The 23,562-nt window shown below is 39.3% G+C and overlaps 1 protein-coding gene across 1 annotated transcript in view; it reads right to left on the bottom strand.

Moving 5' to 3' along the window:
• The window catches only part of LOC117264878 (activin receptor type-2B-like), a 128,296-nt gene that overhangs the window by 21,048 nt on the left and 83,686 nt on the right, over window positions 1-23,562 (bottom strand). Inside the window, exons 3-4 of the mRNA XM_033639182.2 lie at window positions 10,084-10,190; window positions 9,802-9,950 (exon numbers count right to left, since the gene is read on the bottom strand). Of these exons, the coding sequence (XP_033495073.2) occupies window positions 9,802-9,950; window positions 10,084-10,190 (256 nt within the window). The remainder of the gene's footprint in view (window positions 1-9,801; window positions 9,951-10,083; window positions 10,191-23,562) is intronic.

Consider the following 23,562-nt stretch of genomic DNA (forward strand, 5'->3'; position numbering starts at 1 on the left):
GCCCTTAAAAAATCCTTAAAAACTGGATTGGAAACTGATCGTTTGATATTTAAAAGCCTCAGAAATAAAGTTACGGGGCAGCTTAGGAAGGCTAAAGCTTCTTTCTTTTTTGAGATAATAAGACCGGCAAAAGGGAATACAAAAATGTAATGGAAAAGTATTGATAAACTCACAGGAAAAGAGTGCCTCAAGAGTGAACCTTTGGAACTTAAGTCAAATGGGATTATACAAGATAATAGTTTGACTGTTGCAAATAGTTTTAATGAATATTTTATCAACTCTGTATCAGAAATGAGTAGCAACTCTACAGAAACTCAGCTCCCATTGAATTTAATAAGTGAAGTAAATGCACTGAATTTTAATCATACAGATGAGGCAAAATAAATAAAATTCTTTCCTCATTATCCAATTCAAAGGCAAAATATATTTGGGGACTTGATACTGTTCTTAAAAAATATAAAGATGATTTAACGATGTCTGTCACTAGTATTGTAAACCTGTCACTGAACGAAAGCATATTCCCTAGCAGTCTGAAGATGGCCATTGTAACTCCTGTATACAAAGCAGGTGACAGACAGGAGGTAAGCAACTACAGGCCAATCAGTATACTTCCTGCCATTTCGAAAGTTGTTGAAAAGGTTGTTGTTGAACAACTAGTAGCTCACCTAAATAAAGAAAATCTACTCCATCCCATGCAATTTGGGTTTAGACCTAACCATTCTACTGACACGGCGTGTTGCTACTTCCTTGAAGTCACTAAGGCTAATCTCGAAAAAGGAGGGGTGGTGGGTGCTGTATCTCTTGACCTGCATAAGGCTTTTGATACAGTTAATCACTCAGTACTACTCTCCAAATTGTCTAAATTCAAACTCTGTCAACGTACTGAATTGGATTCAAATCAAGACAGTATCACCATTGTGAAATTCTTGTTAAATATAAAATGTGAAGTTTTGATAATTTAATTCGGTACTCAGATATTCGTTCAGTGCATAAAATAATCTATAATGCTGCTCTTCCACCACTGAAGAGCTTTGTTCAGCTCTGCTCTGAGCAAACTAGCAGAACCTCCAGGTCTGCTTCAGGGGGAGATAGTAGCGTTCCTAAATGAGGCTCCGCCTTTGCACAATCTGCTTTTTCTTCTAAAGCCATTAAAGAATGGAATAAGCTCCCTGTCAATCTTAAAACCTGCACGGACATCCGTGTTTTCTCTCATGAAGCTTAAAAATGGTTTTTAAGTGATCAGTCTTGTCAGCATTTATTTTACATTTTTGACTGTTTTTGTGACTTTGGACATGTGTGCTCCATGTTTTGATATTTGTATACTGTCTTGTCTTTACTCAGCGTACTATTGTGACTGAGTGTGTGTGTGTGTGTGTACATGTGTGTGTGTGTGGGACCTTCCAGTGTGGGTATTCTATTGGTTTGTTGTGGAGATGATGATGGATTTTGTCCTGTGTTTTTTTGTCTTTGTTCACCTGCCCAGGGACTACAGATGGAAAGTAGCTAGAAGCTAAATCTGGTACAAAACATCTTTTTTCTTCGTGAGATTAATGCATTTTGTGCACTGTCCCTGTTACAAATAAATTTAATAAACTAAACTAAACTAAACTCAGAGGTGGAAAGAGTACTGAAAATTTGTACTCAAGTACAAGTACTGTTACATTGCTTAAATTGTATTCAACTACAAGTAAAAGTACTGGTGTTTAAAAAATACTTAAGTAAAAGTACAAAGTAAACTTCTCAAAAACTACTCAGAGTATTAATTACTTTTAACCGATGGATGTTTTATTGCGTCGTCAATAGCAGGCATTCGATTCGATTCACCTGTATAAAATATCAAAAACAGCTCACCTTATACAGTGAAATTACTGCAATGATATGCCTATTATGAGGTAAGAGTGTAAACACATGGCACACACATGAATACAAGGGGCTCACTGACTCCACAAGAGACAGCTTTCCAGTCAGCCCCAATTTATCCAACTGTAATACTGTTTAAGGACCCCAATATGCAGGAATAATAAAATAGAATAGAAATTACATAAATACCGCACACAAAATAACCGCGTGGGTTTTGCACAAAACTGCAAGGGATTAGAGTGAAGTGGATGTGTCTGTAAAGGGGTAACGCTTATCATACAAAAACATTTTCATTCAGGTATCTATAAGTAAGAGAACAAGGGACCCCTTGCTCGTGCCCTGTTTTCCATGCTAAACGTAAGCCTAAATTTGGAGCACTATTTACCCCCCTTACCGACAAGCTAACATGACATGGTTAATTTTCATGGTTAATGTTTCATATAACGTAGCGTCACTCTAGCACAGGAGTCTGCAATCTGTGCCATTAAAAGAGCCATTTTTGACCAAAAATAATTTGAAAAAATCTGTGTGGAGCCGCAAAACATGTTTGAGCCTTATAATCAAGTTAAATAGCCTATTAAGTCTAAATTAGCGTATACTTATGGTCTAAATAAGCATTTGTTAATATGTTTTACCACAAGGTGGCCACTGTGCAGGGCACTATTAATAATTATCTGGTACTTAAATTTTGCAGAGCTGGCAGTGAGAGCAAACAAATCTGTCCACGCACTACTACATTCTCTATTTTATTCAATTTATGTTTTTGGATGTGGCATCCATAGCTAACCAGCCACTGCTACCGAGGTTCAGGAACATTTGGATTCATAGAATGAATTTCCATAGACTTCCTGTCTCAAAGGCTCAAGGAGCCACTGGACAGGGGCTAAAGAGCCACATGTGGCTCCGGAGCCACACGTTGCCTACCCCTGCTCTAGCACAAAATATAGGCCTGCTGAATGTAGGCCTGTGAGTATTAAATGACTACAGATTTCATTTATTGTAATGATGGTGGTTGTCCAAATATTAAGCTAAAACATCTCAGAAGAATTGTAGCTCAATTATGCATGCACGCACGCGCACACGTTAGCTAGCTCCGTCTTATTTTAATATCAGGCAAACCAATGGCAGTGACAATATCTTTGCAGACTTATCTTAGCCAAACTAATAACCAGTGCTTAATTTATAAAATTAGAAGTAGGGGAACAGTTTTTAAGCAGCACCCGAGCCGCCTCACTGCGCGACTCCGAATGGAATGGTTGTGACATCTAGTGTTGTCACGGTACCAAAATTGGGACACATGGTACGATACCAGTGAAAGTATCATGGTTCTGAGTAGTATCACGATACCACGGCAAAAATGATGCAGATGCCTTTGGTCATTTATAAAAAGATAAATCACTTTTCTATAATACATCAATGATATTTCAATGGAATAAATTACTTACTGACTTATTCATACTTCAAAAACAGCATCAATAAGTGATTAACATAAGGGGGATTGAAATAAAATAAATAAATAAAATAAAAATCAACCAGCCACCCTCCTCCCCTGACAAGTAAAGAACAGTCCCTTCATAAGTAAAGAACAGTCCCTAAAGTGCAGTGAGGTTTACCTGACTTAAAGAGAGAAATGTGAACGGCTCGCTTCTCCTCTAACACATCACATGCCTGTGTGCCGCCATGGCTTGGCTGTTCAGGTACTACTGGGCAGTCATGATACCAACGAAAGAGGAAATTACTGGACCTGGAGTCGGACTTCTCTGTCGCCGGTATGCCGTTATGTTGCGGCGCGGAGCACTATGGCGCATGGACACTCACCCTTGGCTTCTTTGTCTCCAAATCTTCAGTCTATAAATTAGTCTCTACTCCGCTGTGTAGGTATGTTACCGCCAGACACCTGTGCCTGCTGCAGCGGAGTTGTCCTTTCCTTACGTCATAGATTAATTGGCGCGGTCGCGATCGGACAGCCTTATTGGCTACAAAGATGCAGATGAAAGGTTTGAATATTAATTCAAATTGTGGGCGTACTCAGTAGAGACTTATGATTTTAAAAGTAGCGAAGTAGATTACATGGTGTAAATTGTACTCAAGTATGAGTAAAATTACACACTTATAAAAAATACTCATAAAAGTGCAAGTACCCAAAAAATCTACTTAATTACAGTAATGTGAGTATTTGTAATTTGTTACTTTCACCCCTGACTAAACTAAACTACGACTATACTCAATTACAACTTTGAGGTACTCGCACTTTACTTGAGTCTTTCTGCTTCAACTTCTCTATGTGTATCTGTCAGCTTTAGTCACTTTACAGATTAAGACATAGGCTATTAAGAATTCATTAAATCTGATATTAAGTTATAAACAGTAATCAATCAGTAGTCCATTAATCAATCAGTAGAGTGACAGAAAATACATTCTGATGATTGAAGTAATTTTTCCTGTAAAAACATTCATGGTTCCAGCCCCAAAATGTTTCCCTTGAATAATGTTAAAGAATGTAATATATTAAATGTATGCGTAATAATGTTAATAGCTATTTCATGAAAGGGGAGGAGGGATGACATCCAGCAAAGGGCCATGGGTTGGAATCTGCAGCAAGGACACAGTCTTTGTACATGGGGTGCATGCTCTTCCAGGTCACCCCATGTGTGAGTAATGTAATTAATTCTAATGTATGCGTAATAATGTTAATTACTGTAATGTATTTGTGATAATGTTAATAATTATAATGTATTAGTAATAATGTTAATAATTGTAATGTATTAGTAATAATGTTGAGGTTAAACAAACAAACATTATGAAGGTGTCGCTTTGGGCACTGGCTTATTGTGACAAACTTTTTTCACTATTTTTCAATCAATCAATTAATGGAGAAAATAAGCCATAATACAAATCATCATTAGTTAAGAGTTAAAAATGAGCTCCAACTCAACCATCTCCCACAGTAAAATCCTCCTTTTACATTAATGCATGAGTCAGAATCATCTAATGAGATTATATATTTCAGCAATATCACACAAGAGGGAGTGCTTATGTACTGAATATTAGCACAGCTGTGATTCAGTCAAAGGTGATATTCAGCAGAACAGAACTCCCTCTCGAGTGATAGCCTATTGCTTTTATACAACAGTTCTACAAGTGTAATTTATTACTTAACAGTAAAAAGCGGCAACAATTTATGATTTGTATGTGTATTTACTGATTTATTTGTTTCCACCAACACAAATAGTTCCACAACTTGACTGGCCAACTAACACAGAATCATTCTTGCACGCTAGCCTTCATTAACTTCTGTTTACTGTAGGTCTATATGTTACCGCAGGCCAGCTACTCAGCATCATGTAGGCTACATCTGTGTTTCCATTTATTTTGTGACTAGTGAAAGAGTCTGCTGACAGTTGCTTTAGTGGCATATGTGTGATGCCCATGAGTTAACAACTTAATTGGCAGAAGCGAAGTCTGGGGATTTCATAAACTTGACCAAATTGAAATGCTTCACAGATCTTTTTTGAAATGTTTACTTAATGTTATACCATGGTCTGGGTGAATACTCAATTCTGATTGGCTACAGGGTGTCCGTTAAAAGGTGTTATAGGACAGCTAAAAAGACGTTCCGGTCAAATTGCCTGATGACAGGTTCTACAGTGCCCTCCAACAGTATTGGAACAGTGAGGCCAATTTGTTTACTTTTGTTGTAGACTGAAAACATTTGGGTTTGACATCAAAAGATGAATATGAGACAAGAGATCAACATTTCAGCTTTTATTTCCAGGTATTTACATCTGGATCTGATACACAACTTAGAAGACAGCATTATTTGTAATGGAACACAAAATTTTTAGGTGAGCAAAAGTATTGGAACATATAAACTTAAAATAGATTAAAGTGAATGAGACTTAATATTTAGTTGCAAATCCTTTGCTTTCAATAACTGCATCAAGCCTGTGACCCAATGACATCACCAAACTTTTGCATTCTTCTTTTGTGATGCTTTTCCAGGCTTTCACCGCAGCCTCTTTCAGTTGTTGTTTGTTTTGGGGGGTTACTCCCTTCAGTCTCCTCTTCAGCAGGTAAAATGCATGCTCTATTGGGTTTAAGTCTGGAGACTGACTTGGCCAGTCTAAAACCTTCCACTTCTTGCCCCTGATGAACTCTTTTGTTGTTTTGGCAGTGTGTTTTGGGTCGTTATCTTGCTGCATGATGAAGGATCTCCCAATCAGTTTGGTTGCATCTTTCTTTAAATTAGCAGACAAAATGTTTCTGTAGACTTCTGAGTTCATTTTGCTGCTGCCATCATGTGTTACATCATCAATGAAGATGAAAGAGCCCGTCCCAGAAGAAGCCATGCAAGCCCAAGCCATGACATTACCTCCACCGTGTTTCACAGATGAGCTTGTATGTTTGGGATCATGAGCAGATCCTGTCTTTCTCCAAACTTTCGTCTTTCCATCACTTTGGAAAAAGTTAATCTTTGTCTCATCAGTCCATAAAACTTTTTCCCAGAATTTTTGAGGCTCATCTCTGTACCTTTTGGCAAATTCCAGCCTGGCCTTCCTATTCTTCTTGCTAATGAGTGGTTTGCATCTTCTGGTGTAGCCTCTGTACTTTTGTTCATGAAGTCTTCTGCGAACAGTAGATTGTGATACCTTCACTCCTGCCCTCTGGAGGTTGTTGCTGATGTCACTAACAGTTGTTTTAGGGTCTTTCTTTACAGCTCTCACAATGTTTCTGTCATCAACTGCTGATGTTTTCCTTGGTCTACCTGTTCGACGTCTGTTGCTTAGTACACCAGTGGTTTCTTTCTTCTTCAGGACATTCCAAATGGTTGTACTGGCTATGGCCAATGTTTGTGCAATGGCTCTGATTGATTGTCCATCTTCTGTCAGATTCACAATTGCTTCTTTTTCACCCATAGACAGCTCTCTGGTTTTCATGTTGGTTCCACCTCTAAATGCAGTCTGCACAGGCAAAACCTATCGTACCCAATCTGAAACTGAGCTCAGACATTCAGTGCTATTTATTGTTTGAATAATCAATGTAATTGGGAGACACCTGGGCAACAAAACACACCTGTCAGTCACATGTTCCAATACTTTTGCTCTCATGAAAAATGGGTGGGTTCAAACAAAAGGTGCTATCTTCTAAGTTGTGTATCAGATCCAGATGTAAATACCTGGAAATAAAAGCTGAAATGTTGATCTCTTGTCCCATATTCATCTTTTGATGTCAAACCCAAATATTTTCAGCCTACAACAAAAATAAAAGAATTGGCCTCACTGTTCCAATACTTTTGGAGGGCACTGTAAATTATTGCGCTGGCTCAACTACTAGTTTGTAACCATAGCAGCGGAGACTCAGAGCAGAGGCAACGGATTACAACGGGCATCATGAGTGATTTTAGAGTTTCATTTAATTTATTTGGTGAATTTGATCATTTTGATGACTGGGATGCAGAAGAAGAGAGGATAGAGAATGAAAAGACAATCACAGCCTCCGGAGCACAGCTGTAGGTCGGCTCTCTGACGCCGCCTGGAAACTCGTCAGATCATGACCGTCACGGGACATCAGTGTGAGAGCAGCCGGCAGGCTTATTGGGCTCCGTCAGCGCAGGAGAGACGAGATTGGAGCAACATCTTGTCGTCTCCGAATGTCCCAATAAACAGTGCTCAATCTGTCAATCTCCGTCCTTCAAATGCCACTATAATGGACATACCCATATCACTTTTAAATTTCACTATTAATGGTAATTTAATTTTAAGTAGGAAACAATCGTTAATTTGTTAATGTGTTTATATGATTTAATCTCGACTACTATATGCTTATGAATTATTTGTTGCAATTAAAAACGATTTTGACTAGCCTTGGATGTTGATTATTTGAAACAAATTTTGTTGGGTCTAGCCTATAGGCTAAATGAACGCCAATGAATCATGAAAGTAATAGGCCTATCTCAAGTTTTTTTTTGCACATCATCCTCTGACCACCAGAGTCTGTAACACACAAGCGGTAAGAAGTGCACTGGCTTTCTGAAATAATCATCTTCTGAATAATATCACGTAACATTTAGCCATCATCTCACTTCCCTTCACTGATCAGAGTCGCTATGCTTTCTACGCAGCGGCCACAGCGGGTTTCCATGGCAACGCCTGTGAACTACAGAGATTAAATAGTGCGCTCAGCTGTGGCTTGTGAAAAACTCATGATTTTAAGTGTAAAAAACATTAAAGCATAAATAATTGATTTAATATTAATTTTTTTGGTAAGTGACCATGGTATAAGCGGGTTAATGCCCTTCGAGGTGTCAATTATCAGGCATTAATGGACGATGCGGAGGCGTGAACCGTCCGACGTGAAGTGGAGGACGGTTGCTTCCGCGACCGCTTCGCGTCAGACGGTTCACGCCTCCGCATCGTCCATTAATGCCTGATAATGGACATCTCGTCGGGCATTAACCCTTACTTAATAGACGCACAGCAAGTTGTATTATTTATGGAGAGTTTAGTCGAAATAGTCTAGATTTAAAGGTAAACATGAGAATGATTAACTTTTGGATACATTTAATTAGTCATAATACAACAAAAATCTCTTTGATTGTGTTTATTGTTTTCAAGATTTTGTATGATGGCAATATTTTTCAGTGTAAATGGATTTCCAAAGTTAAAAATATTCTTGATGATTGTGGTTTATCGTACTTATGGCATGACGCTGGACGGATGAATCCTAAGTATTTAAAATTAATGATTGAACGTAGATTATCTGACATGGAACTACAGAGATGGCATGAGAAATTACAAAGCAACCCTTTATGTGATAGTTATAAATTGTTTAAAACTGATTTCACTTTTGAACTTTATTTGATTATGTTAAGACCTGCCGAAAGGATTTGTTTGTCTAAGTTTAGGTGTGGAAATCATAAGTTACCTATCTCTGAGCGCAGGTATGACCATGAAAATGTCCCTCGGCAATGTACTCTTTGTTTGAATGGCAATCGAGGAGACGAATATCATTATGTACTTGTGTGTTCCTTTTTTAATAAAGAGAGAAGAGAATTGGTCGGACAGTTCTATAGAGTAAAACCAAATATCTACAAGTTTCAAAAGTTAATGTCATCTTGAAAAGTAAAGGTTTTGTCAAATTTGTTGAAACTTTTAAAGAAAATCCTGAATAGTTTCTCTTGATTTGCTTTGACTTGTACATATGTACACTAATTCTGTTTTATTTATTTTGTTGTACATTGGTTGCTGCCTGCTCTGATTTGTTATTGCTATTTTTGTTTGTCCCTTATACCCTGGGGAGGGGTCAAAAGGAAATAAATGAATGAATGAGAATAATGGTGTGTCATCTTCTGATGTCATATGAACATATGGAGATCAACAGTGAAGTATCCAGGGTTCTTTCGGCCCCTTTGTCCCTTTCTGATAACCATTCATTACTTACCGCAAATGTTATTCGTTAAAACATGTTCCTCTCTGTGGTGCAATGTTTGTTATGACAAGCCTTAATATAGGCTAATTAACAGTTAATGCAATGAATGGCTCAGAACACCTATAACATGTAGTGATACATGCAGAGTTTAAAGTCCCAGTGCTATTATACTGTATATCAGCACTCATGGAATGCCTCCTGTCCAATCAAAATGCTTGATTGCAGCTAACTGTTATATAAAATGGTATAACAGTTGCAGGGGACACTTTAATGCTTTTTATACTTACACTAAATTTTACTGATTATTCTCACATACTTTAACATAAGGGACATTTTGTGCAGGACTTTTACTATAACACTGTGGTATTAATACTTCCTCCATCACTGTCAGTTTACATATCTGCAAAGTGGGGACATTTTGGCTGCTTGTCAGTTTTTTAAGGAGCTCTATGAGGGTGGCAAGATTTAAGGTGTGTGGGAGTCCTCACAAGTACTACATCTGTGTATGTGTACCTCAGCGATGTCCACATGTCCATACGGAGGTTTCCTGTGTCTGTACATCCAGATGGCGGTGAGCAGAGCGACGGACAGCATGGTGACGGGCAGCAGGCAGTAAACCATCAGGTTTAATATGGCAACACTGGGGGGTGGGGCTTTGATCACTGACATACCAGGAAAATATCACATAAACAAACATGGTCATCAGTTAAAATGCACACATGCATAATTAAACACACATAACTCATGAAATATTAGAAAATATATGAATATGTGTTAAAATGAGTTAAAACTCACATGGTCCGGTGACGTCAGGCAGGTGTGTGAACCTTTCATTGCAAAAGTTTCCTTCACAGCAGCAGAAGAACACCTGCGGACTCTCTTCTGTGGCCACACACTCCTGCCTGAGACGAAGACAGAAACAAGTCCATTGGTCTCTGCACATCTATCAGGAATAATCCAATCAAACCTCTGACACTGGGATCCCATCACCAACTCAAGCGTTGGACATGTGTTTCATCAACTGGAGACTATGAATGTCTGAACAAAATGTCCTGACAATAAATTTAACAATTGTTTCACAGTGCAGGAATATGTTGCACCAACTGACCTTTCAACCAACACATCCATCCCTAGAGCCACACTGATATCATGGCTAAAAAGCTGTTAACTACAAAATATGGATATTATTGTTCGTTTTTGTTTGTTTGTTTTTTAGAATTATTGAATGCAAACAAACAAAGGTCTAATATAATTCAATGAAAATTAAGTAATTATTGTACAACTGGAAACACTGAACCTGTGATAGAAGCCTAGTACATCTATGAAGCCCTCAAAGATCTGCAATATTGTATTTCTTTTACATTGTGCACACAAGTTAATTAAAGATATTAGCTTGAGTGAAGAAGATAATCATTTGTGCGAACAAGATATTAGTTAGTGTGAATATGATAATACTTACAGGATTAAAATGATTTGTACGAACAACGTATTTACTTGGAAGTAAGATTACAACTTATGAGAACAAGACAATATTTGTGCAAATGAGATAATAATCTATCTAGATAGTAACTTGAAAAAACAAGATAATTTCAGTAAATACAATCAGAACTAGTGAAAACAAGACACGTGTCAACAAGATAAAGACTTGTGAAAACAAAATACTTTTTGGAAACAACATAGTGTATGAAAATTACTTTTTATTAACTTTTGGGAATAAAGAAAATATCTTGAGTAAAAATTATTTGTGGAAACAAAAAAAAACTTGCAGAAACAAGATAATGTATGAAAATGAGTCAAAAACTTATGGAAACAAAATAACACGTGGAAACTAAAGAAATGTGTGGTGTCTAAAGGTCGTTTGTGCCAACAAAATATGTATTTAAATAAGAGAAAACATTTGCAATCAAAAAGATGTTAATGTGGAAAAACAATAATAACAAAATAACTTGTGGAAACTAGATAAAATTGTGTGGTAACAAGATAAAAACTTGTGGAAACAAGATAGTAATTTGTAAGTTCATGTATAATAGTGAGTTAACTTGTTAAAGCAAGAAATTATCTTGTGAAAACAAAATTACGTGGATAAAGAAGAGATAATGTGGAAACTATTTAGAAAATTGTAGAAACAGGAAAATAATTTGTGGAAACAAAGTAACTTGAAAAAATAGTGGAATTTTTTTTTGTGCCAATGAGATACTGAATTTGAAGAAGGGAATAACATTTGCACAGAGACGATAACGTGGGGGGAAAAATAAGTTATGGAAACAAGATAAAATTTGTAGAAACAATATGAGACATGAAACTAAAAGTAAATAACTTGTGAAAATAGAATCATAGCTTGTGTAAATGTGATCATGTAGAAAAAAATCTTGTGAAACAGAATGACTTTTGGAAACAAGATAATTTATGGAAGCAACATAATATATGAAAATGAGGGACTGACTTGTCGAAACAAAATGACATGGAAAGAATGATATTGTGGAAACAAGATAAAAACATGTGTAAACAAGATAAGTTGTGGAAACAAGATGAGGTATGAAAAATGTCTTGTGGAAACACAATGATGTGGGAAAAAACATGGACACAAGATAGTAACTTGTGGGAACAAGATAACCTCAAAAAACATAAGCGGAACAAAAAGATCATTTGTGCAAATCAATCAATCAATCAATCAATCAATTTTATTTATAAAGCCCAATATCACAAATCACAATTTGCCTCACAGGGCTTTACAGCATACGACATCCCTCTGTCCTTTGGACCCTCACAGCGGATAAGGAAAAACTCCCCCAAAAAAACCCTTTAACAGGGGAAAAAAATGGTAGAAACCTCAGGAAGAGCAGCTGAGGAGGGATCCCTCTTCCAGCACGGACAGATGTGCAATAGATGTCATACAGAACAGATCAGCATAATAAATTAACATTAATCCGTATGACACAATGAGACAGAAAAAGACAGAGAGAGAGACAGAGAGAGAGAGAGATGCTGGACAGATGGTAATGACAGTAGCTTACAACAACATTAATGAAAGTAATAATATAGTTCTGGCTACTGTGATACAATATGTTGAAAGTATATATTAATATCTGACAGTATACATATGTGACAATAATCATATGTGTATAATAACAGTAGAAGTATGACTAATGATGACAGCAGCGGCAGGAGGCAGCACAACCACACACGTCACACTATCCAGGCACCGCTGCAATATGAGTTAACCTGAGAAACAGTGGAGCACAAAGGCCGAGTTAGTGACATCCAGAATGGCCGAGTTAGCAAGATGCAGTAATAGGATACGAGAGAGAGAGAGACAGAGAGAGAGAGAAGGAGAGAAGGTGCCCGGTGTATTATAGGGGGTCCTCCGGCAGACTAGGCCTAAGTCAGCCTAACTAGGGGCTGGTACAAGGCAAGCCTGAGCCAGCCCTAACTATAAGCTTTATCAAAGAGGAAAGTCTTAAGTCTAGTCTTAAATGTGGAGACGGTGTCTGCCTCCCGGACCGTAACAGGAAGATGATTCCACAGGAGAGGAGCCTGATAGCTGAAGGCTCTGGCTCCTGATCTACTTTTGGAGACTTTAGGGACCACAAGTAACCCTGCGTTCTCAGAGCGCAGAGTTGGGATTATATGGCACTATAAGCTCTCTAAGATATGACGGAGCTTGACCATTTAGAGCTTTATAAGTTAACAGTAGGATTTTAAATTCAATTCTGGATTTTACAGGGAGCCAGTGCAGAGAAGCTAAAACAGGAGAAATATGATCACGTTTCTTAGTTCCAGTTAGTACACGTGCTGCTGCATTCTGAATTAGCTGGAGAGTTTTAAAGGACTTACTAGAGCTACTTGATAATAGAGAGTTACAGTAATCCAGCCTTGAGGTAACAAAAGCATGGACCAATTTTTCTGCATCTTTTCGGGTCAGGATAGGCCTAATTTTTGCAATATTACGCAGATGAAAAAATGCAGTCCGTGAGGATTGTTTTAAATGAGAATTAAAAGACAAATCTTGATCAAATATTACTCCGAGGTTTCTTACGGTAGTGGTAGAGGCCAGACCAATGCCATCTAGAGAAACTATGTCATCAGATAAAGAGTCTGAGTTGTTTGGGGCCAAGAACAATAACTTCAGTTTTGTCTGAATTTAACATCAGGAAATTGGTGCTAATCCAGGTTTTTATGTCTTTAAGGCAATTATTAAGTTTAGTTAATTGATTACTTTCTTCTGGCTTCATCGATAAATACAACTGTGTATCATCCGCATAACAATGGAAATTTACAGAGTGATTTCTAATGATGTTACCTAAAGGAAGCATATATAGAGTAAATAGGATTGGTCCGAGCACAGAACCTTGCGGAACTCCAAAACAAACTTTAGTATGTAAGGATGATTCATTATGAACGTCAACAAACTGAAAACGATCAGATAAATAAGATTTAAACCAGCTTAGTGCAGAACCTTTTAGGCCAATTAAGTGTTCCCGTCTCTGTAGCAGAATTTGATGGTCAATAGTGTCAAATGCCGCATTAAGATCTAATAAAACAAGTACAGAGACGAGTCCTTTGTCTGAAGCAATCAGAAGGTCATTTGTAATATTAACTAGTGGTACATAGCCTGTTAATAAGGATATATTGATCATATCTAATATATGAGTGTTAACTGAAGGTAATCAATTTCAATTCCATACGTCAGAACTAGATCGAGGGTATGATTAAAACAGTGAGTGGGTTCATGTACACCCTGACTGAAGCCAATTGAGTCTAATAATGAGATAAACGTGGTAGCCAGGGAGTCATTATCAACGTTGACATGAATGTTAAAATCGCCTACAATAATAACTTTATCTGATTTAAGAACTAAACTGGATAAAAACTCTGAGAATTCAGATACAAATTCAGAATACGGGCCAGGAGCACGGAACACTATAACAAATAAAAGCGGCTGCGAGGTTTTCCAGGTCGGATGTAAAAGACTAAGAACAAGACTTTTAAATGAATTATAGTCTAGTTTAGGTGTGTTTGAACAAGGGAATAGCAATTGCAAACAAGATAACCATTTGAACAAACAAAACTTATATAATCTTTTGGGACTTTGGGGACTGCATACTTAACATAGTGTTTGTGCGAGAGAGTGAAAGTACCACATAGATAGAGAGGAGAGAGTTACAGGGACAGAGAGAGAGAGCGCTTTCTAATTGGATTTTGTCAGCCACTTCATCATAAGAGACCAGAGGCTTCACATCGGCAGAGAAACTCATTTATCAAGCCAGCATGTGGAACACAGTTCAAACTAAAACTCCACTCTGTGGACCTTCAGGCTGCTTTCAGTCCAAACCATCTGACCTCCTCTGTTACACCAAAGTCCAAACCACTCTTATCTCTTTTAGCTTTCTGTCCAGAGTGAACCTGCACTGTCCACTGACCACTACAAACAGCAGCAAGATCAAAGAGGCATTCTGTTTTTTACACATTTTATTTTGTTGTAGTTGTGTCCATTGTTTCTGTCATTGCTCATCTGTTCTCCATCCCGCTCCTCTCCTCCTCTCTATCATCGTCTTCTCCTGTCAGATCTTCCAGGAACAGAACAAAGGGAGCGCACACTTATCCTGGTGACTACAAAGCAAAGCCTTCTGGGAAATTGGGGCTAAATCTGTCCTCACATGAACCCAAAGTGTTCTCTCAACTACGTGAGGAAGATGTGTGAGCAGGAGGTTGACGATTCAAACCCTGAGGCCTGCAACTACCCAACTGATTCAGTTACTGCTACTACTACAGCTGCTGCTGCTTCTGCTACTATTACTTCTACTACTACTACTACTACTGTTTCTGCTGCTGTTACTGCTGCTACTGCTACTACTACTACTGTATGGAAAGCCCTTTGACACTTTCCTTTAACTCATTGAGCTTCCCGCCACACTATTAAAGGGAAATTTCGGTTTATTTCAACCTGTCTCCTATCGTACTAAATTTGTTTCAAGTGACTAGTGACATAAAAATAATAGTTAGCATGTTAGCCGTTAGCCTAGATACGGCCGGGGCGCATAGTAGCGTCAGACCTGTTAAAACTTAAGTGAACAGGCAACCTTCAAGTGCAAAGTTAGTCCACTAAACAAGCTTTTTTTCCACAAAGACCGCCTCATATCGTTAGGATAAATGTCAGAGAACATATAGAAAATGACATGTAAACGTGTTGTCTTACCTTACCGGTGTGGTGCCATGTTTGTTTACCATTTAGTGCATTCCACCATTTAGGTGAAACAGCCTTAAAGGCTCTATCACCTTTGTGTGAGGGACAGTAAGCAGATGGCCTTCAGCGGACCACAGTGACCTGACAGGACAGTGAAAGCACACCAGATCCGTCAAGTATGCAGGTGCTTGACCATGGAGGGCTCTGTAAGTGATGGTTAAAATCTTGTTCTGGATCCTGAAATTAACAGGGAGCCAGTGCAAGGATGCCAGGACTGGAGTGATGTGAATGAACTTGTGAGATCTGGACAGAAGCCTGGTGGCAGCGTTCTGGACTAGTTGGAGGCAGTCTAATGAAGTTTTATTGAGACAGGTGAAAAGAGAATTACAGTAATCTAGACGTGAAGAAAGGAGTCAGGTGCAATAATTAAAATCTCAGTTTTGGCTGCATTCAACTAAAGGGAGTTAGTAGCCATCCAGTCCTTAATTACATTCATACAATCATACAGTGATTCAATTCCATCGGTCCTATCAGGGTTAAAAGAAAAATATAACTGGAGGTCATCTGCATACATATGGTATGAGATACCTTCAAAATTGCTGATGACATCTCTGAGAGGGAGCATGTATAGCGTAAAGAGGATAGGCCCAAGCACTGAACCTTGGGGCACCCCGCAAGAAAGGGGGGCAAACTCAGATTTATGAGGACCAACAGCCACAGAAAAGGATAGATCAGACAGATAGGATTTAAACCAATGAAGGGCGGTCCCTGAGATGCCTACCCTGTCCCTCAGCCTGTCTTAAAGGATGTGGTGATCAACAGTGTCAAAGGCTGCACTGAGATCAAGCAGAACCAGGATAGTGGATTTACCGGAATCGGAGGCCATCATGGTGTCATTGGAGACCCTGAGAAGAGCAGTTACTGTAGAATGTAACTGACGATAACCGGACTGAAATTTATCGAAGATATTGTAACTGTTCAACGCCGTCACTAACTGGTTTGCAACTGCTTTTTCTAGAATCTTAGATACAAAGGGCAACTTGGAAATGGGCCGGTCGTTGCTAAGAACAGCGGGGTCCAGATTGGGCTTTTTGAGAAGTGGCTGAACAACCGCTTGCTTGAAATGGGACGGGACAAGACCAGAAACCAGCGAGCTATTGATTATGGAGAGCAGAGATGGACCAATAGTGCTGAAAACATTTTTCAGCAAAGTTGTGGGCAGGATATCCAGTGGACTAGAAGAGATCTTCATAGTACACACAAGATCTGCAAAGTCTTGTAAGGAGACAGGTGAGAAATTGTCAATAATTGACTGTTGTTTGGGAGGATCAGGAAGGGAGGAGGAGGAGGGTGTTATACTGGCCTTGACACTGGCAACCTTATTCACAAAAAACATTAAAAAATTACTACAGTCCTCATCAGAGGACACAGGTAGAGCAGGCAGTTGCGCACCAGTAATGCTACTTATAGTGTCAAAATTGACCCTGGGATTTCTCTTGTTGGGGATGATGAGATTTTTAAAATAAGAGGCTCTGGCCACCCGAACAACAGAATTGAATTCAGCTAACAGTTCTTTAAAATAAAGACGATGTACATGAAGCCTGGTTGATTTCCACAAGTGCTCAGCTCTCCGAAATTTACGACAAAGGCAACGGATGTCGTCGTTCAGCCAGGGAGTAGGATTAGCTGCGGGAATAGTTCGAGGCTTTAAAGGAACAATCTTATCAAGAATAGCAAAGCAGTGTGAGTTAAAAGTTAAAACTTGGGAGTCAACGTCAACATTAATACTAAAAGGCTGCACCACACTGTTAAAAGCGGATGAGAATTTCTCAGCAGAGAGGTTATTTAACATACGGGAGAGTTCTGTACGCTTGCTGGTTGAACAATCAGAAATAATAGACAAATTCACAATCACATGTATACTATGAGATATTAATATATTATTATTAATTATAATATTATTACTTTCATTAATGTTGTTGTAAGCTACTGCCATTACCGTCTATCCTGCATCTCTCTCTCTGTCTCTGTCTCTCTCTGTCTCATTGTGTCATACGGTTTACTGTTAATTTATCATGTTGATCTGTTCTGTGCGACATCTATTGCTCGTCTGTCCGTCCTGGAAGAGGGATCCCTCCTCAGTTGCTCTTCCTGAGGTTTCTACCGTTTTTTTTCCCCGTTAAAGGTTTTTTTTTGGGGAGTTTTTCCTTATCCGCTGTGAGGGTCCAAAGGACAGAGGGATGTCGTATGCTGTAAAGCCCTGTGAGGCAAATTGTGATTTGTGATATTGGGCTTTATAAATAAAATTGATTGATTGATTGAATTAAACAGGATGCAGTTGTGATCAGTGACAGGCAGCTCCTCAGAGACGATACAATCAATGTCCAAACCAAGTGTAAAAACAAGGTCCAGCGTGTTTCCCTTAATGTGTGTCGGGCCATTGACGTTTTGCACAAAATGAAAAGATTCGGCCACAACCACCACCAGGTTGGTATTGAAATCAGTGTTAACAGATTCACACTCTTTTTCTATCACAACTTAACAGGCTTTGCTCGTGGTCGTAGGCTATATACTCAATGCATAAGCCAACATTTAAGTGTGACAGAGAGATCACAGGGAAAAAAGGCTTTTGAAGAAACGTGTAAGATGATGTGAAGCATATTATACTACTTACATTTATCAGTGCATAAACTTCATACATTAACGTTAGACCGTCAATAAATCTCTGTCAGTTACACTCTTACACTTCAACAAATTAACTTAACTTAGTTATTAACTATAAATTAAACAAATGTTTACAAAACAATCTATAAAAAAGTGCAGGAGGATGGATGGCCTTTACAAAGGAATAAATAAATAAAATAAAATAAAAATAAAAATAATTACATCTCAGAATAGTGATGCTCCTTGTGCCACCACACATTACTTCATGTCAATTTTTTAAAGTCCTTTATGTGTCCTGTTTCTTTACAAAAGAAAAACCCTAAAATTCTGGATGTGCAAACAATTTAAATTAAACTATAAAACATTCCTCCTTCTCATTGCCACATCTATCTCCCATGAACATCTCTCTTCAATTAAATAGTTCAACAGTTTTCTTTCTTTTCAGTGTGGAGCAGTAGACCTAGGTTAAACAGCTCTCTTTGTTCACTGTGTTATTTCCTTTTCCAGGTGTATTTCTTCTCACTCCTTGCAGCACTGAGTAGACGTTTGTCTTTCAAAACACTGCAGTAAAACTCTGAACAGGACTGCTCAAAGTTGAGTGTGATCAAGAGCTCACTCCTCATAAGCTCCATGGAACACCTGTTCCTCTTGTCACTCCATTTGTTGGCCATTCTGGAAAAGATCCTTTCCACATATCCAGTGGATGCTGGGATGCTCAGGATGTGGCTGATGATGGACAGCATGTTAGGCAGGTCAGCTACTTGAAAGAGAGCCACCCACCTGGCAGCCACGTCTTTGGACCATTCATCTTCTGCACCTTCTCAGAGCCCCTTCAGAGTGGTATTTGCAGTGGTGCATTCATCATAAAGTTCATCCATGTTGGCTTTTTGGGTGAGGTTGAGCTTATTAGTGACCTTCTCTGTGTCACTGACGGAAAGTGTGCCATAGTGCAGAGAGAGAGCTTGCAGGGAGCACAGCCAGCTGTCTTCTGAAAAATCGAACCATTTCTCAATGTATGAGATTGCTGTGTTGAGGAATGCAGTGAAATCTGCCCATGCCTTGTTTGCGTCATGTGGGAGGAGACGCTGCAGCTTCACTTTTGTTAAGTAGCCATAAAACTGGTCATCCCTTCTCTGTGTGAGTTTTTGCTTGAAGGCAGACATGATGGAATATAACTCAACACAGGTGGTCGAATCACTTTCCTGCTTCTTTATAACTTCTTCAAAGAGGGAGAGGATGTTATTGCAGAACAGGAGGTAAACCTCCACATCATCAGCATCTTCCTCAGTTGAGTGTTCACTGAGCTTTAACAAAGCTCTGATCTGTCTGGGACACTCTTCCCCCAGGCTGCTGAAATAAGACCTGAGAGCAGTCCAGGTTTACATAAGCCGCGAGATGGCTGAATTAAGGGACAGCCACCTTGTTGAAACATGTCACAGAATCTCCCGGAACACCCCACATCACAAAATTCGCATAACTCTTTGAGTGACTCCCTTCGTTTGGCAGATATGGAGAAGTGGCCATAGATCTTCAGCACAACATTTTCCACATCTACAGTGAGCTGGTCGAGAGCATGCTTCACTGTGTTGTGCATAATATGGGCATGGCAGTTCCTTAGCAGTAGACCTTTTTGCTTTTTCTTCAGGTTGGTGAAGACGGAGTTGTGGATTCCGTAATTTACAGCAGTATTGTCTGCACTATATGCTGTAACTTGATCTAATGATAAACCAAATTTATCAAGGGATTGTTGTATGCAATCAACTATAATCCCAGCAGCTGACTCATCTGCATTCTCTACGAAATCAAGCATTTTGTTGCAGATTCCACTTTCTGGACTAAAGTATTGTACAGCAAGGGGAAACATCTTCCTGTTCCCCTTATCTGATGCATCCGTCTGTATGGCAAATGGGACGGGTTTACCTGACCTGCCTGTTAAGACATCAACAACATCAGCCACTGCCTTGGGGGCCAGGACATCTTTGGCCACTGCTTCTGCCTTTGTTCTCCCCAGAGACATCTTCTTTCCAGTTTGGAGTCATGCAGAATCTTTTGGATGAGCTTGTGTCCACAGTCGGCACTGTTATAGCTGAGGTTGTGTTTAACTGTGGTACACCTGTGTTAACTCAGCTGCTGTGATTTAGAGGGGAGGAGTAGAAGGAAAAAATATTAATGAAATTTCATAATTGTACAGACTGGGGTGAAAACTTATGTCATTGTTTGCAGACACACCGTCCACACAGACATATCTACACACAGAAATATCTTTAAATCTAAGAAAACTATTTCAGTAAAACAATTTTCATTATTGGTAAGTAAATTTGTAAATTCATTCATTCATTCACTCTGTTTTTATGTAGCATATTGTTAATCCATTAGTAGCCTATAAGTAGGCTAGCTATGCAATTTTCCAGATTGGTAATCATAATAAAATATCAGTTTTCATACATACACTTGTGTATCCGACTGTTAAGTTTAAACTTCAACCTTAATAAATTATAACGTAGCCTGATGTTACTGAAGAGGCCATTATGGCAGGCCAACCTCATTTAGAAAGAAAATCAGTCCCTAGTAGTAGTAAGTTATGAGATGTGATTAATTTAGCCTATATTAATGTTGGCTAACAAATAGGCACACATGAGATCTACCAGAAAAAAACAATAGAGTTAAAAACGTATTGTATCAGCCTCAGGAAATGCTTGGGGTACGAAGAACGGGTCCATGTCATTGGTCCGACAGCCCATTGGTTCGACATTCCATTAGTCCGACTGTCCGCGGTGCTGAACGGCTCGCGGCGGGCATATGGTGCGCCGCGACCAGCTCTGGGTCAGCTGGGAAAGGCTTGAGGCGGAGCAGGCCCACGGCTTATGTGTTTGTCACTTTCTTTTTCAATTTAACCCACACCATGATCTTTTCCTGACCCTAACCAAGTGGTTTTTGTGCCTAATCCTAACCAGACCTTAACCACAGGGCATCATGATGATTTCGGAACGGACTTCAGAACAATGGGTTTAATATGGTCGGAACAATGGGATGTCGAACCAATGGGCTGTCGGACCAATGGGCAGTTCCCCGAAGAACTGTGACACTGTTTGGTTCTTCCTCGCTCTGATATTGCGGGAATGTTGTTCTCCTGAAGCATGCTGTCGCATGTCTGCTGGGCCACCGTGCGCCACAGAAAACACTCACCAACAAAGTTTGCAGTTTGCTTTGTACTCATTTTCTCTCACACTATCAAGCCAAGCATTTGAATCTTCCCACTCTCGCCTGTATTTCTGCATCCGCTTTTGTTTCACATGCAGGGGGGGTATCGGGAGGAGCCTCTGCCTCAGCCATTTTTGTCTGCTGCTGGAATGACGGCCACTATGCATTGCGATCCTGATTCATAGCCTACTCTATGCAAGCTACGCAGCCAAGGTTTTTGTGAATGGGTTGCGCAATAGTATTGCCTGAAGCTATGTAGATGACGGTTGTGAATGCAAACTCTATGGAAACACACGTGAGCTTGCATCGAAAATATACTGACATTCAAGACAACTCAGAAATACGGGACAAACCCCTTCCCATATTGATTCAAAACGAGATGCACCATTTCACCGTCAAATACAGGACAATTCCGTATTTTAAGGGACAGTTGGCAACTCTATGGACTGCGGGTTTTCGGTTTTGCAATTAATTTTGCGTTGATGCTTTACAGGCCACTGTGTGTGTGTGTGTGCCTATCCGCAGGCCAAGACCATGGATGTGTAAAGAGAACGGCTGAGTCAGCCTGCTGCACAAAAGCCCTCCCCGTGAGTTAATGTCCAATCACTGTTGTGGCTCCGCCCACTCACCCCCTCACATTGTTGTACCTGGAGCCGGGTAAAGTGACGCCTGCCTCGCACAGAAAAGAAGTGGAAAAAACAAACATAGAGAGCCATGGCAAAGGCAAGCGGAGGAGTTGAGAGACAGGAGTTTGAAAAAGCACCGGCTTCATACAAATTTCTGGTGTGGGATCATTTCGGTTTTGCTGTTGAATAAAACGACGAGGGAGTGAAAACAGTTAACAGAAATTTCACCGTCTGCAAACGCTGCTTGAAACATGTCTAGTGTTTCCCCTACCATTATATTAGGGGGGCGCCCCGCCCCGTACCTTGTCCTTTTATTAAACAAACTAAATAGCCTTATGTTATTTTATCTTATTTACACAATGGCATGTCATTTCTGTCTCTACATGGTCGCACGTTTACAATCCTCCTCTGCTCTCTGTATTGCACATGGCGGAGTTCGGCCGCGATGGGCGCACGCACGCACGCACACACGCACACACACACACACACACATACACACACACACAGACACGTGCGCGCGCACACACACACACACACACACACACACACACCAGGGTATATGTAGGAATCCTGAGGTTAATTTCAATACCTTTTTAAGACTTTTTTAAGACCTTCCAAAAAAACTTTAAGACCTCATCGCCACTTCAAGCTATCGTTAGCAGCAATGCATCTTTAACTTACTAAACAGTTGTAGTTTGCAATTAAATCTATGGAGCACAAACATACAACAGAACTCAGATAAGATGAGAATGAATAAAGCTTGAAAGAATAAATTAAACCAAAGACAGGGTTATTAAAATACACCTTAGGTCATAACAAGCAACACAGCTCTACAGCTCAACATCAACTATTCAAGGCCAACTTGCTGAAAACAACAACCTTATGGCTAGCCCCTTGCATATGGGATTTAGGGCTGACCCAAAAAATTCGAAGCTTTGTTCGATGACACAGGATTCGATTGTGAAAAAAAAAATTCGAATATTCAGCCTTTTTTTCTCCCGTTTTTTTGGGGGACCTTGAATGCAACACTAATCATGCCATCCGTTTACGGTTGTTTTTTCCCGTTTAGCCATATTTAAACTCAAAGAACGAGAAGCAATGTCTGTTAGGCATATAAGATTTCATGTTCCAGTTCCAGTTTGTGTTTTTAATTGATTGATTGTTTTTGGTTGGTTGACAAATAAAGGCCGGCCCCATTAGGCCGAATAAAGAAGTCATCTGGTCTGACTGTTGCATGAATTCTTTATTCAGCCCCATTAGGCCGAATAAAGAAGTCATCTGGTCTGACTGTTGCATGAATTGCCTAAAAAGGTTTCACAGTAAATCAGAGAACAGGGGTATTATTATTGCCACAGGTTATTTGAAATGGACAAAGGTATTCTTTACTGGTGAGTTAAGGGAGAATAGCTATCATGTAATTAAAAAAGAGAACATCTCCGACAAGGAAATAGAAAGCCCAACGTGCAATGAATGGAGACCTATTATCCTGCTTGAACACAGACGAATAACTTCTTTCAACAATGTGACTCAAAATAATGATAAAATAGATTTTACTGATGTAAAATAATATGCTGATGGTGACATTTTCCACCGGTCCGC

This window comes from Epinephelus lanceolatus, chromosome 20, assembly GCF_041903045.1.
Source record: "Epinephelus lanceolatus isolate andai-2023 chromosome 20, ASM4190304v1, whole genome shotgun sequence".
NCBI lineage: Eukaryota > Metazoa > Chordata > Actinopteri > Perciformes > Serranidae > Epinephelus > Epinephelus lanceolatus.